The 14,801-nt window shown below is 43.7% G+C and overlaps 1 protein-coding gene across 2 annotated transcripts in view; it reads left to right on the plus strand.

Annotated features, from left to right (window-relative positions):
• Window positions 1–14,801, plus strand: part of ptprga (protein tyrosine phosphatase receptor type Ga) — a 411,465-nt gene that overhangs the window by 354,479 nt on the left and 42,185 nt on the right. Inside the window, exons 14-15 of one of the 2 annotated variants that reach the window (XM_051921188.1) lie at window positions 738–776; window positions 1,720–1,811. In XM_051921188.1, the coding sequence (XP_051777148.1) occupies window positions 738–776; window positions 1,720–1,811 (131 nt within the window). The remainder of the gene's footprint in view (window positions 1–737; window positions 777–1,719; window positions 1,812–14,801) is intronic. The other variant, XM_028825125.2, reaches the window with a different exon arrangement.

A 14,801-nucleotide genomic window follows, 5' to 3' on the forward strand; every position in this document is an offset into this window, starting at 1 on the left:
CTTGCGCTTTTGTGTTGACACATGCAATGTAATCTAGACAGGATGAGGTGACCTTGCAGTTTATCCATTTATTTTTCCACTTTAGGTTTTATTATGTGGAGAAATGTTAAGAAGAATCGGTAAAGAAAGCACACTAGTTGAATTTAAAACTCCAGGCCGCAGCAGAGTCATATTTTAGAAGAATGCCATTTCTTTGGGTATTGAAAGTCCGTTTAGTTGTGATTTACACTGTCGGACCCCATTAGGTTTACGAAAGCTCCATCCCGTGTGACTCAAAAGCGTTTCAGAAGAGTGAGATTTGTTTTGGTTTTTTTGCATCTTTGAGAATCTCTCTGAACGCCTGTACTTCCCAGCCGAGCCCCCTAAAGGAAGTGCAGTTCTTCAGCACTGTTGTCCAGAGGGAGCCGAGCTCACAATTGCAGCTCGTGTTTTGTTAGCCTGGAGGATAAAAGAGCAGGTGCTGGCAGGCCAGCCGACTCCGGAGAGCGTAAGATGCGACGTGAGCGAGCACGGGGGCGGCCATTGTGTGATGCCAATTCAGCTGAGAAGGGTCAGGGAAGCCCCTCCTCCTAAGGTGACTGCGGCTCACGGGGCCTCATTTGCTATTCAGCTCCGTCCCCTCGCAAGTCATTAAGTGGGCTCTGAGCGCTGACGCTGGGGAGTCCAGCCTCCGACAGCAGCACCATGCGAAGGCTGCGTGTGGCTCTCGGCGCACTGCTGCTCAGGGCTCTCTCTAGGATGACCAGCCTCTGCTCTCTTCTTTGCCTCAAGTACAGGTAAATACAGTCACATCAGCCTGGCACACTGACGCCGGTGGCCCACGAATGACCATATCCCATTCGCGGGGCTGGGGGGAGGTGTACAGATCTGTGCGTCTGGATTTTTGTTCTTCTCCACAGTTTTCTTTTCCATGGTTGTTCCTTATAGGCCTGCAGCAGACAATAGACAACTTTTTTCAGTGCTGTGGTGGGATGTCTTTTGTCATTTGGTTTGTTTTGGTTCAAATAAAAGCCATGGCTGTTAGTAGCAGCGTATTGTTTTGGTTCTTGAAATGCATGTAAAAGTCTGCTTCTGCAGGTCCTTTCTATGAGGACAGTGACCGGAGTTGGAGCTGCGTCATCTTCAAGCATTGGTCCTCTCTGGATTTTGATGTCACTCCTCAGGTTTGGGCACAAAGTTTGTTGTCCAGCGGCAACATCAGTGACTTTGCATCTCATCAGGGGGCTTGGATTTGTAAATTGTCGTACTGACTATTTGGGGACACGTGTATGTGTGTGGTGACAGCTTTGAAAATGGAATCACAAAGAAGGAACCAACTTGAGACCAGGGAGTCAAGATGGACTTTAACAAACACTGAGTGGACATGCAGATGAGGAGCAGCCAGGTAGACGTCTGATCCTTTAATCCTGAGTTCCCAGAGGTTTATACCTCCAGTCAGTCGAGGGTCAGTGCTATTGAGGGGCTCGGCGGTCTGCTCCTTTTTGCTTTGACATTTGTGTTTGTTTTTTTTTTGTTGTTAATGTATGACTATAGAATATCAGGGGGTCCTAATATAATCAGCATTGAATCTCTGCCAGGGGCTCTTAGTGTGAGGTGCACCCTAGCCGGTTTAGTCAGTCGCTGTTATTTGTCCCATTCCTTCCTTGTTTTTGCTTTCTAATGTACTTTTCAGAAGCCAACCTCTTAATGCGCCATACTTTTTCTTTTCTTTCTTTACAGAAAATGTTTCCAAACTGCCCATTTTTATGTGGAGGATAGCAGTTCCCCGCGGGTGGTCCCTAATGAAAGCATTCCGATTATCCCAATTCCAGGTGAGTGCAGTCTCCGAGAAAATTGAATGTAAAAATGAGGCTGACTTCAGAGCAGCAGCTCTTGCAAATTCTGATGTCCATAAAATTCATGAAGGGAGAAGGACAGACAAGTGCTTGCATGGCAGGAGAAAGTGAATCGTGTAGACCTGCGTTGAAAAAGAAAACGTCTGTGGTCCCTTTTTCTAATACAAAGCTACTTTTCAGAGATTCATACGTAATGCAAGCAAACAAGGCGACTTAATATCTTCAAGAAAGACGCTGCAAACATAACATGGTTGGCAGGATAGCCTGGCATTACATTGGCAGCTTTTGTAAACCAACTTTTCGGAAATCAGGACCAAACTTAGCAGAAGCCTACCCAGCAGAAACAGGGCCTCTGTCTGCCTCGTGGATGCACTTTATATTATGTTATGTAAGAGAATACTGTATAAGATGAGATGTAAGGTGACACCATTGAGGGGGTCGAGGGTACCTGGCATCTGTCACACCAACCAATGACACTGTTACATACATGTCCCCCACAGACTAGTGTAATATCAGCATTAGACAATGTGGCCTCAATCCCCAGACACAACCACACACAGACAGTCCCGGGTTCAAGACAACTTACTTTTTTATTAAACAATGTACCTTTACACAAGTCTTGTTTTCCAGTCACCACACAATACCTATTCTTCCTTTTCTTTTTTCTTTTCCTTTCCTCACTCCTTCCTTCACTCCTCCAAGCAAGTGTTGTCCTCTTCCTCCTGACTCCAACTCCCTGAGTGAGATGAGGTGGCCCCCTTTTATGCCAGACCCAGAAGTCGGAAAAATACAAGGCAAAGCACTCCCTGGTCAGGCTGGAGCCCCGAAAAGTAGGGACAACCCTTCCCTACAGCTCCTCCTGTTGGAATCTACGGAACCCAGCAGGGCAGCACCTGTGGGACTACTACTCCCAGTGCACACTGTCAGTGGAGCCTGCAATCTTGGGTGGCTGTCTCTGTCTTCCCATTATTCCAGCCAGGTAAAGGAGCAGGGTTCATCACGGCCGGGACGCCAGTCTGTCCACGCCGCCCATCGCAGCAATGAATACAACATCCAACATTAACTGCATGAAGGATTTTGAAAGCCACAACACCGGGGGGCAGGAAAACTGCAATCACAATTAAAACTGGAACACTGTTTCCTGGTTCTTTGAGTTAGTAGCAGCACTAAGAACAACATCATAAAATAAAATAGAAAACAGGGCTCCAGGGGTGCTGGTTTTGTCTGTCAATATGGAGTTTGCACATTCTCCCCATATCAACATGGATTTTTTTGTTGTTATATTTCGGTGCCCACCTTATCCCAAAAATACAGGTTCGGTTGATGGTGCCTCTTAACTCAGCCTTATCAACTGGGTATATCATCAGAAGAATGGTCTTTTATCTGAGAGAGAGGTTAAGAGCAGGCACTGATACAGTGCATTGACGCACCCACCATATGACAAACCAACTCCGGTTCCAGGTTAGGACCCAAGTGCAGCCATGCAATGGGTGACACCTCAGCACCACACGAGTTCAGATGGAATAGAACCAATGTGAGGTTTTTTATGGTGGCTGGAGTGCCAATTCTGCCGCCAACTCCCCAGGTTTTTCCCTGCAGGTTGGAGGACCTGTTTGCAGGGCTGGATGCAGATTAACGTCATACCCAGGATGGAGCAATTGCAGGTTAAGGGCCCAATGAAGTAGAGTCACTTTTTGGCGTTTACAGGATTCAAACCAGCATCCTTCTAATTGCCAGTGCAGATCCCTAGCCTCAGAGCCACCACTCTGCCTGTCTTTTATCTGGGGCTGTAATAAATGTAAACCTTGGGAACATCTTGGCAGATCTGACCACAATATGATGCACCTTTTCCACATTTACTAGCCTGTTATTGGATGGCAACTGCTCTCGTTTCACTAGCCAGGCCAGACATCTATCTATCTATCTATCTATCTATCTATCTATCTATCTATCTATCTATCTATCTATCTATCTATCTATCTATCTATCTATCTATCTATCTATCTATCTATCTATCTATTATATAGTGCCTTTCATATCATCTGTCTGTCTGTCTCTGTCTGTGTGTGGGTGGCATATTGGTGCAGTGGGTAGCACTGTTTTAGGGAGCTGGGTTCAATATCTTATGGTGTTTGAAAGTTCTTCCCATATCTCCATTATTTTCTTTTTTTTTTTTATTAACATTGTTGTTTTTCTTCATTCAGAGGTTCTGCATTTTAAGTCAGTTGTTAACTCCACATTGCCTGGATGTGAGTGAGCTCAGATTTATGTGTGATTGTGTCCTTTGCGTCCCTGTCTAGTGCCCGACGCTCCTGGCGGAGAGCTTCAGCTTATGTGTACACGCATACACGAGTTTATTAACGGAGCACAACGAAGTATAAAAATTCAAAGGCTTTCACTGCGTATCATACTGTGTGTAATTGTATGTGACAAATTAAATTTGAAATTTGATTTGAATACTCATGCAGCTTTTTAACACTGTATTAGCCTCATTCAGTAAGCCTAGCATCACATTGGCAGCTTTTGTAAAGCCTTTTTTTTTTTTTTTTTTTTTTTTTAAATTAGTACTAAAGTTTAGCAGAAGCCCACCTAGCATTAATGGGGCATAGGTCTGTCTTACATTATCTTATACAGACACACTTCACACTCCTAACTGGTTTTAATGGGGCAGAACTGTGCTTGGTGGTGTATGGATTTGTGCATTCAGCCACATGTGCCAGTCTTTTTGTTATTGTTCAGGGAGGATAATGTACTAACCCTCTGTTTCAACTGGCAGACTGGGCATGCTGTGATTGTCCCCCCCTTAGGTATTATGGAGCCTTTTATTTTATTATTAATGGCCAACACATTGAACTGTGTAGTTTGCAGCCCTTCTGGCGGCTGTGATAAAATCTTGAGTAGAGAATTGGCATTAAGCCTCCATACCAAGTGGGGTCACTCGTGCCCTCAGTAGAGCTGACAACCGACAGAGCTGATCTTTTGTGATATGATTTACATTTTCACATAGCAGTAAACATGGCAGGTACTTCTTAAACAGAAGCATTTAAATGTACATACTGCTAAATAAAAGAATAAGTGTCTTCTCTGTCATTCCAAAAAATGGCTCCTCAAAAACATTTTTACTAATAAAATGCATCATCTATGTCCTTCCAGCAGATGGCACATCACAAACATTAACATTTCTTTTACGCATCCAATACTAAATTGCATATAACAGAGACATATGTATTGCATGGTGCACTGCAGACGTTAGTGCTGAGGTCTATGTTGATTATTTAGATTTAAACCCGTCTTAGATGTGTAGCACAGTTAATACACCTCAACTAAAAAATAAGTGTCTGTATGTCTGTCTGGTTGCTATGTCTTTGCCACTCTAACAGATGGTGCATCACAAACATTAACACTACTTTTACACACTCCATACCTAATGGCATGTAACAGAGCCATATGTGTTGAATGGCACATTGTAAATGTCCACGCTGGGTTTTATGTTGACTAGACGGGGAACACAGCTAGTTTCACTCAAATATTTAGTTGGATTGGTCCAAATGGTCATACTGGTATCGAAGGCGGAAGCAGATTTACTCATAAGTTTTAAATTGCCATCATTTCCTTTGCACGATTGCACTTCATTACTTTATTGATTCAATGCATTCCCTTCCTTGACCGCATTAAACCGGACATAATTGTACAGTGGGGACTGGCGTCCAACGCAACGGAAGGGGGCACAGAGAATGTTGGAATGTGAGGCATGTTATGCACTCCCTGGGTGGTCTGGGAGCTTTGTGGTCATTTTCATTATGTTGTGACTTTATATTCCACTGAGACGGCTGTACTTACTGTTGTCGACATGTTACATCTGGTTACAGCTACCACCATGCCATCTGTCCTCAAGCTTCTAGGTCTCTCTTGTGCCTATAGTATGGTCAGCCATCAGATCGTCCTTGGCATCACTGGAACTGTCCTCAGATGGTTGTTGTCCTACCTCTGTGGCAGATCCTACCATGTGCCCCAGAGAGGAAAGATGTCAAGTGTGCATCAGGCAAGCACAGGGATTAGCCCAAAGATCAGTGTTGGTCCTCTCCCCTTCCCTCTGTACACCTCCTCACTAGGCCTATCGTCCAGGCCCCTGTTTTTCAGTGTCATTCCCTCCAGAAAGACCACACAGTATCTGCTGGAATTTCTTCATGTCTAACTGATATGGCAACCTGGATGAAGGAGCACCATCTCCAGCCCAACCTGGCAAAGACAGAGCTGCCTTGTTATCCAGGCTCGTCTGTCTATTCGAGTACTGAGAAAAGCGCTATATACTGTAAATGTAGTGAATTATTATTATTATTATTATTCAGCATTCCATAACCATCTCTCCTAGCTTGGCCCATTATCGCTAACACACGGCAAGTGTGTACATAATCGTAGTAGTGCGGTGATCGATGACCAGTTGTCCTTCCCTGACCATTTGACAACTGTCTCTCAGTCTTGCAGATCCAAAACATCAGATTGTATCTGACAAAGTGTACTTTATAACTCCTGGACCAGGCTTTGGTGTTGTATAGTCTGAACTACTGCCACTGTCTGCCAGAAGGAGTACTGGCATGTGTCACCAAGCCACTACCAGTGATTTAATATGCAGCAGCAGGTCTGGTGTTCAAGTGTGGGCACACATCACTCCTCTTTTCAGATCACTACATTGGTTCCATGTAGCGTCACGTATTAAGTTCAAATTCTTGATGCTTCCCTACAGTATAGTCAATGGGTAAGGACCTCTGTGTATGGAGATACTTGTGAAGTCCTATGGTGATCCTCGTCCACTCAGGCCTGGTGATGCCACCTCTGCGTGGTATCAAATCTCAGTCCCGACTCACCTCATGTGTAGGTCCTAGCTGGGGGGATGAGCTGCCGTGTCCATTTGAACTGCTGACTCCCTCACCTCAAGGTGTTTCCAAAGCGTTGAAGACCCTCTTGTTCGGGTGTATTTTGTCCAACTGATGATGGCTGTGAGGTGTGTTTTTTTTTTTTTTTTTTTTTGTATAACCAAGAATGTGAAACTAGCTGACATCCGTTGTGAGCTCTTCATTTGCGGTGATTGATTTTGTCACACTTGTTCCCAAACAGTCTCCCAGACTGATGCATACTCTATTCTGTTGACCTCTTTTGTAAGTCGCTTTGGATAAAAGCACATGCTAAGCAAACAAATATAAATGTAAATAGCTGCCAGTTTAGCCTTACCATGGCAAACATGAAAAAACTCCGCACAATCCCTTGTGCGTCACTGGCTCTCCATCTCCTCCTTATGCCTGCCGCCTCTATCAACATCACCGTCCTTCACTGCCAAGCCTGGTTTTGTTAGCCTTCACTTCTATTCATCCACCCATCCATTTTCGCTACCCACTTTTTCTAATTTAGGGTTGCATATTCTGGCAACAACAGTGGCACAGGCGTTAGCATGGCTGCGTTATGGATCCATCGCCTTGAGTTTAAATCCTGGACTTGGTCACTGCCTGTTGGAGTCTGCATGTTCTCCCATTTTGAGTGTTTTTTTTTTCTCTGATGTCTATAAAGACATCAAGGTTAGTTTAATTTGCCCAGTCTGGGTAAGTGTTGTTGTTCAATGGACTGGTGTCTTGTACCTAATGCTGCTGGGATAGGCTACAGCCCTCCACAAGTCTTCTTTGGATTTAGTAGGTCTGTATGTTTATATGTATGTCCTTACATGATGACAGCACCTTCAGGAAGTCTTCAGACCCCTTCACTGTTTTCACGTTTTGTTATGTCACAGCCTTGTGCTAAAAGCATTTCAGTTCATTTTTTCCCCCTCATCAAACAACACTCAATACAAAGCGATGACAAATCGAAAAGAGGAGTTTAAGAAATTTTGAAAATTGATTAAAAATTAAAAACTGAAATATCCCGTTGACACAAAGATTCAGATCCTTGACTATGACATTTGAAATCTGGCTCAAGTGCATCCCATTCTGTTGATCATCATTGAGATGCTTCTGCACCTTGTTTGGAGTCCACCACCATGCCTTCCTGAGTAGTAAAGGCACGTATTTGAGAGAAAACCAATCCATGAGGTCGATGGAATTGCCTGCTGGTCTCACAGACAGGATTGTGTCGAGGCAGAAATCTGGGGAAGCATACAAAAAAAATTTCTGCAGCAGTGAGGGTTCCCAAGAGCTCACAGTGGCCTCCATAATTCTTAAATGGAAGATGTTTGGAACAACCAGGATTTCTCGTCGAGCTGACTTCTCGGCCAAACTGAGCAAAAAAATAAGGGGAGAAGGGCCTTGATAAGAAAGGTGACACAGAACCCAACAGTCACATTGGTTGAGCTCCAGAGAACCAATGTGGAGATGGGAGAAAGTTCCAGAAGGACAACCACCACTACAGCACTCTACTAATCTGGGCTAAATGTGGCCAGACAGGAGCCTATCCTCAGGAAAACACACAAGGAAGCCCACTTTGAATTTGGGAAAAAAGACACCTAAAGGACTCTGTGATTCTCTGGAGTGACAAAACCAAGATTAGTGTCACATCTGGCTTTATGTCAGAGTGGCCAGATGACATGTGAAAGCCCACTAGGCAGTTAAAGGACTTTCACAGTAAGAGAAACAAAATCTCTGGTCTGATAAAACCAAGACTGAACTGTTTGGCCTCAATTCAAAGTGCCACATCTGGAGGACACCAGTCACCACTCATTACCTGCACAACAGTATTCTAACAGGAGGGCATGGTGGTGGCAGCATCAGGGGCTAGGAGACTAATCAGGGTTTAGGGAAAGCTGAGCGGAGCAAAATACAGAGATATCCTTAATAAAAACCTGCTCCAAGTGCACTGGACTTCAGACCGGGCCAAAGGTTCACCTTCAAGCAAAGTAAAGACAACACAGGAATGTTAACAATTAATGGCCTTGAGTGGCCCAGACTCGAACCCAAATGAACATTTCCAGAGAGGCCTGACTATAACTATCCATAGCCAGATTCCATCCAACCTGACAAAGCTTGAGAGGATCTCCAGAGAAGAATGGCAGCAACCCACCAAATCTGTCATCCATAAGAAGATCCCCTGGGTGGAATGAGTGCCAAAGGGGCCTCAACGAAGTACCGAGGAAAGGGTTGAAGATCCTGTTTTCAGTTTGTCATTCTTGGGGTACTGAGTGTTGTTTGATGATGGGGAAAAAATATTTTAATGAATTTAGCACAAGTCTTTAACATAAGATGTGAAAAAGTGGAAAGGTTCTGAATGCTGTCTGAAGGCACTATATGTCCAGTATGTTTGTATAGCCTGGCAACATCTGGTGCAAAGCAGGAACCAACCTTGGACCAGTTTAGAGTCACCATTCCACCTGTTGTGCATAGTCATGGGGCATGAGAGTGAAAGTGAAGTACCTGAAGAGAAACCAGGCAGATCCAAGTGAAGGTCAACGTGAAGTTTTCATTTTCCTGAACAGAGACATTCATCTGCTCGTGTGTGTGTTTAATTCAATAACAACCAAGATGTTGGACAATGGGAGGAGTAAGTACTGTATGCAATAACATTAAAAGTCAAAAGGTGGCCCAAAAGCAAGACACGTCCCAGCTCTCGCTTTATCAAAAAGTCTGATGGAGAACATGCTGCTGGTGTTAGGAGGTACTGTTAACTGTTACTCCACCACACTGCCATTGTTTATTTACATCTAAGGTGACAAAAGTCAAATTTATGATTGTACAGACACAGTTCATTTGTGGTGGGGGGGCCATAGAAATGTAGGGTGCTGAACGACAGAAGATGCATTTTGGACTTTGCAAACAGAAGTAGCAGAAATAAACTCGGCACAGCGTGAATGAAAGGCACCCACTTATGGGGAATCACGACTGTGGAAGTCAAATTACCACGTGAGCAAAGTGAAGAGTGTAAGTGCTTGTGTACATGTGCAGGCAGCCTGACGAGAGCATGAAAACACACATGTCTGTGTGCAGAATCACTTATTCATAATCACAAATCTCCAGACTGATGGATGAATGGATGCAGAATGTTCAATGAACACTCGGGGCTTCGAAGCATCGGGTTTGAAGACATTTACCGCAATTTCAGTCCTGAAAAAGCAACTTTCTGCTTCAGGACAGAAGGCCTGTCTGAAAACTGGGTGGTGCTGCTCTCTGTTTGTTTAACCATTCGAGCTCATTAGTTGTCTGATAAGAATACGGTAAAGCATTCCACAGGAGTCTGGGAGGAAAGAAGGAATCCATGAATATTCAACAGCATGGAGGTCAGTGAGAGTACAATTAAATAAGCTCAGAGTATTAACTGTGTGCTGGGCCGTGTCTGTCTTGTAAACAGAACATTCAGCACAGCCGCAGTCGTAGCTTATCCACAGTTAACTAGCCGTCCACACGACTGACTCACTATGAGACCCCCAAGCCAGCCACAAAGTCCATGATCTGTCTGTAAATGACTGTAGTAGAGCTCTGGTCTTCAACTTCACGTGCAATGAACCTCCTCTTTAGGAGTTTACTTAGAATATCAACAGTAATACAGTGTCAGCAAAAAAAAAAATTAAAATAACAATGCATAGAGGGCAACATCTACATACAAGTAGATATGAAAGGCACTATATAATGTAGAGCTATGTGAGAGGATGGATGGATAGCTAGACAGGCACTGTATTAACAGAGAGAGAGAGATAATGATGAAAGACAGTATATAATAAATAATTATGATAAATTGAAATATTCTAACACCCCAAACAAGCACAGGAACATCTGGCCTGGCTAGTGATACGGGAGCTGATGCCATCCAATTGTAGATGTGGGAAAGGCACATCATCACATTGTGTTCAGATCTGCCCAGTTGTGCCAAAGGTTTATATTTATTGGTCATTTTCTAAACTGCAGGGTCACAGGGTGTGCTGAGCTAGCATAGGGCACAAGGCAGGAACATACCCTGGACAGGGCGCCAGTCACACACACACACACCAACCACACAATTTAGTATCCTCAGTCCACCTGACTTTCATGTCTTTGGACTGTGGGAGGAAACTGGAGCACCCAGAGGACATGCAAACTCCACACAGGGAGGGCCCAGGATACGAATCCTGGTCTCCTTACTGCAAGGTAGCAGCGCTACCACTGTGCCACCATCCTGCCCCCACATTTATTACAGCCCCAGATAAAAGGCCAGTCTACTGATGACATACACAGTCACTCTATCAGGTGCACAAGGCCAAATTAGAGTCACCATCAGCCTAACCTGGATTTTTGGAATGAGGTGGGCAATGAAGTATAGTACATGGGCAAAAAATTCAAGTTGATATGGGAAGAACATGTAAGCTACATATTGACAAGCTCCCCTGGTATCACATTATATTTTATGGAGATAGAAAGGGCACTGCATGATAAGCAGGTTTGTGTTAGGGTGTCTGTCAGTGAGGCAACCCCCCTTCTCATTTAGTGCCAATTCACTCTAAATCACGCTTGGCACATATGTCTTCTCTCACCTCTGCTGGCCTGGCATTACCGATGAAGAGGCCGAGGAGCCACTCAGTGACACTGCTCTCATGCTCAGGACGACAGAAGTGTAACACCATAAGCAGCAGCAGAGGCCGACATCTGATTATATCTGGTGTCATTATACAATGTGATCTTCATTCTCTACCCAAGCGGCACATTTCTATTCAGAGGGGCTCTCAAACTTGTCAACTAAGTTGCTGATCTCGTCTCTCAAGCCTTTTCAATTCACACTACTAGGAATTGCAGGCAAGTGAAATTAGGTGAGTGCATGACGACTTTACAGCACACTTTCACTTCTTTTCAACAGCCAACATTTTGTTGCCTGATGAAGTCAACTCTCATGCAAAGGCCCTACAGGTTCAATGAGTTCAGCCACAGTCCTGCCACCATTTTTTTTTTCTTGTACCAATTCTGTAGTGGTATGTAAAACGCAATTCGTCAGACAGATGAGCTTCTCTTCTGCTTGTGAGGTCAAAAACACCCACGCATCTTACTACTCATCGCTGCTTCCTACGCGTTGAACTTTGGGCTGAGATCTCATCGCTTGTCCGCTAAAGTTAACACACATGGCCGCCCCTTCATCTCCAGGCAAAACTGAACCTTCCCTCAGTGTGAAGAAGAAGCATGTCACGGCTCCAGAGTGTTCCATTTTTGTTTGTATTATTTGTTTTATTTGAATTATTTTTACGAGTTATATTTATATTCTCTACATTATTTTTTAAATTGTGCGATTTCCATTGTAAGTAACCTGCAGCTTTCTGGTTGATTACTGTAATCATAAAAACAGAAGCAAGCTCTGACAGCCTAAACAGTGGTTTAAAAAAGAACAACTAACTGAAAGCTGTCTTGCATTAAAGACATGTGAAGATGCCACGGATCAGTCAGTCTCCTCCAGTCTAAACTCAGACATCTTGACACCCCTAAAATTAGCACTCCAGCGCCAACATGTCTGTGCAGTCGAATGGCTTCATAAAATGTTTAATTTGGCTTCTGTTCAAACAGCAGGGGTAGTTATTGGAAGTTGGGAGAAGATCTGATAACGTTCACCATTATAAATAGGCTGTGATGTAAAACAAATGGGTGCAAAATTGGCTCAAGCCCAGGGAGCAAAGGGTTATGGCATCAGAATGAAGTGCTACCAAATGTGGTGTCCAGCAGGGGAGAGAACACAATGATCAACAAGCTGCTGAAGTCTGTAGATGACACCAAACTTGGTGGAAGGGCGGAAGATGGAGAGTCAGCTCAATTGTTACAGAAGGACTTGGACAGGGTTATTTAATGTAAATAAATGTAAACATGTAAGAAGTTAAAATGTTAGACTTGAACACACAATAGGAGGTCTGAATTTTGAAGGTACCCCTTATGAAAAGGACCTGGGAGTCGCTGTGGACTCATCACTGTCTACATCAACACCGTGGACAAAAGCAATCAAGAAAGCTGATAAGATATTAGGTTACATAGCACCCTGATGTGTGCAGCACAAGTCGACGGAGGTCATGCTTATGTTACGTAACACACTGGTGAGGCCTCACCTGGAGTACTGTGTGCAGTTTGGGTCTCCATATTACAAAAAAGACATAGCAGCACTGGAGAAAGTCCACAGGAGAGTGACGAGTTGGATTAGAGAACAGACAGGTCTGAATTATGAGGAGACACTGAAGGAGCTGAACCTGTACATGTGGAGACCAAGAAGAGATACGTCTGAAGTGTTTGAAATTAGGAAGGGGAGACTGTGACTTGTTAACGGTAAATTTCCAGCATTGTTAAGAAAGTTTTTCTTCGTGCAAAGAACAAGAGACACGAGAAGCAAATGACCAAGCAGTGTGGTGGAGAGTAGGATTTTATGGACCTTCAAATCATGACTTGATGTTATCAATCTAGGTGGGTGAATAGGATGCACAAGCTTGTTTGGCCTGAATGGCCTGTTCTCGTCACAATTGTTCTAAAAATCGGATGGAAAAAAATGCTGCATGATAGGTGCCATGAAGTTGTATCTGTTAGTTTATGTATCAAATGGATTTTTACTTCCATCGTACTCCCAACTGCAAGCCTGTCATTAGAGGGCAGCAGCACTCATATTATTAGCCATGGGTTTAGCCATTGTTTCTATCTATCTATCTATCTGTCTGTCTGTCTGTCTGTCTGTCTGTAGGGAGCTGAAGCCGTGACGGTTACCTTGCGGTATGACACTCCCACTCCTATCAGGCTAATTCACAATTCACTTCAAATGCTCTATTACGTTTCACAGTTTTCTGTTCTCATTCACGAGAGCACGCTTAATTTAGCAATATTTTAGTTAAAATGTATGTGTTTGGGATGCTGTGAGCATACAAACTGGATGGCTTGACATGTGGATTATGGAACTTGAGTAATGTGAGACTTTTTCATGAACATTGTGATGTTGTTTGCTGTTGTCCAGTGATGGTCATCCTAGACGCCTGTTCTATCAGAAAGTTCACCATCTCCACTCTGCATGAAAACATGAGTTTAAAATTTTTTCTCAGTTGTCACAAGAAACCACCTGCAGTGATAAAAATATCATTTCTTGGTGGTGTTTTCCTGTAATCACTATGGCCTGGTATGAGTGAGTTTTGGAAACATGCATGAGGAGTGACAGCATGTTTTGGGTTGGTCCCTGTCCGGAAAGTGCAAAGTGCTACATGTGTGCAAACGGAAGGTCAGTTATAAATACAAGATGGGAGATGGTGAGCTCCAGGAAGCAACCTCTGAAAAGAATTTAGGGGTTTATGTTGACAGCATTGTCATTGTCTAAGCAATGTGTAGAAGTGATTAATATGGCAAATACAATGTTAGGTTATATTACTTAAACTGTTGAATATAAATTGTGGGATGTTATGCTCAGACCATGTAATGCACTAGTAAGACCTCATCTGGAGTCCTGTGTGCAGTTCTGGTCACCACACTACAAGAAAGATATAGCAGCACTTGAAGCTGTGCAGAGGAGAATAAGCAAGTGCATCTCGGAACTTGAGGACATAAGACTCAGAGAGTTAAACCTGTTTATTCAGAGCAGAGGAGACGGCCTGGGGACCTCATCCAGGTCTTCAAAATACTCCAAGGCATCAATAAAGGATATCCAGCAACATTCTTTTGGCTTAAGACTGAATCACGTACACAAGGACATCAGTGGAAATTAAGGGGAGGTGCATTTAGGACTGACACCAGGAGTTGTGGGAATCTGAAACAAACTACCGAGACGTAGAGTTGAACCTTGAGAACTTTTAAGAAGGATCTGGATGAGATATGGAGACAGCCGAGCTGTGAGCTAAACAAACTGGTGACAAATGGACGGAATGGCTTCCTCTCGTTTGTCAGATTTCTTATATTCTAATATCTTCCGTCTCCCTGGGGTCATCTATTGAGCAAAGCATCCTAAACATGGAGAGGCTTGAATTTAAGTGCGAGTAAAAGCACAATGTAGAAGCTACAGGTTATGTTTAGTAAATGAGCTCAA

The sequence above is a fragment of the Erpetoichthys calabaricus genome, chromosome 18, assembly GCF_900747795.2.
Source record: "Erpetoichthys calabaricus chromosome 18, fErpCal1.3, whole genome shotgun sequence".
Classification (NCBI taxonomy): domain Eukaryota; kingdom Metazoa; phylum Chordata; class Cladistia; order Polypteriformes; family Polypteridae; genus Erpetoichthys; species Erpetoichthys calabaricus.